The sequence below is a fragment of the Rosa rugosa genome, chromosome 3 (genome assembly GCF_958449725.1).
Source record: "Rosa rugosa chromosome 3, drRosRugo1.1, whole genome shotgun sequence".
NCBI classification, from domain to species: domain Eukaryota; kingdom Viridiplantae; phylum Streptophyta; class Magnoliopsida; order Rosales; family Rosaceae; genus Rosa; species Rosa rugosa.
In genome coordinates, this window is record NC_084822.1 from 5,681,762 (window position 1) to 5,685,486 (window position 3,725).

The 3,725-nt window shown below is 37.1% G+C and overlaps 1 protein-coding gene across 7 annotated transcripts; it reads right to left on the reverse strand.

The window, feature by feature from the left end:
- Positions 1-874: 874 nt before the first annotated feature.
- LOC133740406 (probable cyclic nucleotide-gated ion channel 20, chloroplastic) lies at positions 875-3,378 on the reverse strand. 7 transcript variants are annotated; one of them, XR_009861205.1, is made up of 4 exons: positions 2,969-3,378; positions 2,184-2,261; positions 1,275-1,343; positions 875-1,197 (listed from the first exon to the last, which is right to left on the reverse strand). XR_009861205.1 is itself a non-coding variant. In XM_062168354.1 (3 exons), the coding sequence occupies exons 1-3, from the start codon at positions 3,241-3,243 to the stop codon at positions 1,096-1,098; spliced, it is 435 nt and encodes a 144-aa protein (XP_062024338.1). In that variant the 5' UTR covers positions 3,244-3,378; the 3' UTR covers positions 875-1,095. The 7 variants fall into 7 exon arrangements, 3 of the variants coding, with proteins under 3 accessions (XP_062024338.1, XP_062024337.1, XP_062024339.1); XR_009861204.1 differs by having other exon boundaries at positions 1,286-2,261; XR_009861202.1 differs by having other exon boundaries at positions 1,275-2,261.
- Between the last annotated feature and the right edge of the window lie 347 nt (positions 3,379-3,725).

Here is a 3,725-nt window from a genome sequence, read left to right on the forward strand (position 1 = left end):
CTTCATAATTAGACTTGTTGTATACTAGAATAGCCTTTGTATATTAGAATAGCACTTTTCTATGCCACATAGAAGACGAGAAAAAGAAGGGAGTCTCCTTTACCTATAAAAGGGGACTCGACACACCTAGATAGCATTCGCTACTGTATAGTATAAATTTTCAAGTGAATGTAGCCATCCCAAAATGGGTGGTGAACCACTATACATCTTGTATCACCCCCCCCCCCTCCTCTCCCCTCCAAAATCACACTTGAACAAATATTCACATCGTACTACCCCTCGACTTCTTTTACTTTCACTCTCCAATTTTTCCTCAAACTTTCCTTGTTTATAACACATATAATCTTTTCTAGAGATGTCATCTGAACCTCTGTGTTTTTTGTTTTGCTTTTCTGAGAATGACTCTGAATACCAAAACCTGCCATTTTAGCATAATTGTTATAGAAGTCATATACTTCTTGAAGTGAATCAAATATCTGGTCAACTTTTGATACATATTTCTCTACTACTTCAGGGGTGTAAACACAGTTAGAACCATTTTCATTTGCATGTTTCATGAATCCATCAAAAGGATTTCCAATTTTAATGTCCTCGTCCATTTCAACAATAAATAATAGGGATATTGCTCTGAATAACAAATTGACAAAAAAATAGCAAATTCCACATGCACCAACCTATATATTCAATACTCACTACCAGAAAAAGGTCATTTACGGCCCACAATGTGCACCGTAAATGATCATTTACAGCGCACAAATGCAAGCTGTAAATAGACATGTCGTAAAAGACAATTATTATTTACGGCACACATCATGCGCGCCGTAAATGAGTCCGGACGTGCGTCGTAAATGAGTCAAATGTGCCCTGTAAAAGAGGGGGCGGGGGGTATATTTACAGCACACATACAATGCACGCCGTAAATGATGGTTAAAAAATTAAAAAATCCAAAAGTTCACAATTTATATATTTCATGTTGCTATATATATTTTTATTAGTAAATGAACTTCATTAATCTATTTATTGTACATCATATAAAATTTGCTTATGAGCAAAGAAAAATACATAGCAAGCAAAAACAATCCTTCCTTGGATATTTTAAGCTATCAACCACATTTTGCTGTAAGCATGCTCCTCATCTCCCTGAAGGTTAGCCAGTGATGTCTCAAAGACTCTGTGCTTGAGTCCTTCTGAAGCAATCTGTTAACAATCCATTGAGTTGTTAACAGTGTGAACTTTGTTGACAATTATAAAGAAATAAATTCAAATGTTCTCACCCAAGTGATACCATATTGGTTGGAACCCACAGCAAGTCCATATCTAGTGCATATTGCTTGTGGAATAACCTGGCAGAATAAAAGCAAACACCAAATCAAATTCCGCCCCAACCATAATGAACACAAAGGTTGCTACTTATCTCTTTTAGGTACAAATATCATTTCCCTTTTCTTGAAACCAATGGCATTGTAACTATGGATGACAACCGTGTTGGGCCACTGTATAAACATATTTTTCCTCCAGCATTGGCTCCCTCACTTTCCTAAATTGTTGGGATAACTTTTAGGCGTTCTGTACTTCAAATTTTATCTGTTATTGATGATTGGTGAAAAATCATATGACAACCTAACAATCAATGTATAGCCCTATAGTTCAGCTTGTCATTGAACCACAATGCCAAATCATGGAAAAAAAAAACTCACCTATCTGAAAAACAGGTCAAAAGTCACAGAGAGGATTATAGCAACATACTAATTGAAAAGCTTATCCAAATATATAGGAAGAGCCTGTAGATAGCAAATTGAATTAGTTCAAAACAATTCTCAACCAGAGTACTCAAATTGTATCTTCAAATATTTCATAACCAATTTAACTTTTGGTTATATCCTTGAGGTGCTATAACATTGTAAGACATACTTAAGAATGACAGTTTATCATGAACATGCTATTCCTCGGAACATATCTTATTACTATTAACAGTAGTTGTCCACAGAAACAAAAGTTAGCAGTTTAGCACCACACTCCCATGGATATATGGCACGTGCCCAAGTAACGTTGAATGTTAACAGCAGTCATGATTTCAATCATAACAAGTTTCCAAATGATGCAGTTTTGCACAGCTTAAAATGTATGATGTAACATTGTAACTTCACGTGGAAATCCAAATAAAAAAATATATATTATGATACCTCCCTAGTTCATCTGGCAACCGTCTATGGCTCATCCACTGCTCAACGTCATGACGTCTCAGTGACATTTCTAACCTTCTGTAAAGAGAAAGACCAACAAGAAAGTTCAATTTTCCCCTTTTTTTTTTTCAAAGCAGATCTGAATTTAATTAGGGAAGGAACTAAGTGTAGGAGGAACTAAGAACAAATTACTAGAGTGAAAAAGTTGTACTTCCGGCCAAGAGCCAGCAGAAAGTTCTACATATTTCCTATGAGGAGCGAAAAGCAGGAGACCTAGGCCAATAATGGCCATTGTAAAAACGACTTCCCACACAAAATAACTTGGAGTTTGGTTTCCAGCCAGAGTACTAATTTGCTTCATCATATAAACAGAGCCATTATGTTAGTAAGATAATGATCAAACTATAGACTCCATCACAAAATTAATTGGGACAGTACCAGTTAGCTTCAATCATTTTCGTAATGAAATAACAGCAAGACAACCTTTATGCCAAGAACATTAATTGGAACCCAAACTTTTTATTTGCATTCACTACTTAGTCTAAAGATTTATGCATCACTTCTAAATGGGTAATGAACATAAGACTAGAAACTCTGATACAGTCTTTGAGTACATACTTTTCAGTATTGACCCAAATCAAGTACTCCCTAATCATTGGACCTAATACACCCCCAAATCCAAAGTTACTGACTTTCAAAACCACAAACCCATTGATCAAGACATGAAACTGAGCACTATTTCAATCAAAATTACAAGAATTGAAGTTCTGGAAATGGAGTCGTACCATGTGGGTCCCCGGCTCGCAGATTTGGAACTCATACTAGGATGGCTGTGGGAAAACCCTAGCGGTTTGGTAAATTTGGGGGGAATTGGGATTGGGGTTTTGGTTTCGGAGTGAAATTGAGCGAGATAAAATGGACAAGTCCGGAATGAAGCGGCAGCCATCGTCGAAGGTGAAGCCGCAGTCGAAGGCGTAGTTGTCGAAGGGAGAGAAGGCGGAGAGGGCGAGGGAGAGGATAAAGAGAGAGAAAGCGTGAGGTTTGTGTAGGGAAACGCCATCGGAAATTCGAAGGTGGAAGATCCGAGAATTACATGGGTAGGTGAATTTGGGTGTTTGCTATGATGGATAGAGAGGGAGGACGAGAGAGACAGGTTTTGGGAGGGTTAAGAATTCTAGGCTCAATCTCTTGGGTTTTCATAGCAAACTTCAAAAAGAGGGAAATTAGAATTTCAGCCAAAAATAATAGTGCACCGGGTCTTCAAATTTTTTGGCATTTACGACGCACATGAAAAATGCGCCGTAAAAGATTAAATTAGAAAGTCTTTTACGGCACACATAAAGCCGTAAATATAAATTGGAAAGTTTTTTACGGCGCACATTAAAAACACGCTGTAAAAGATCAGAAAAATAAGTCTTTTACGATGTGCGCCGTAAATAAAATGTGACATTTACGGCGCACACGAATGAATGCCGTAAAAGATCAGAAAGAGAAGTCTTTTACAGCGCACAAAAAAACATGTCGTAAAATACAATCTTTTAC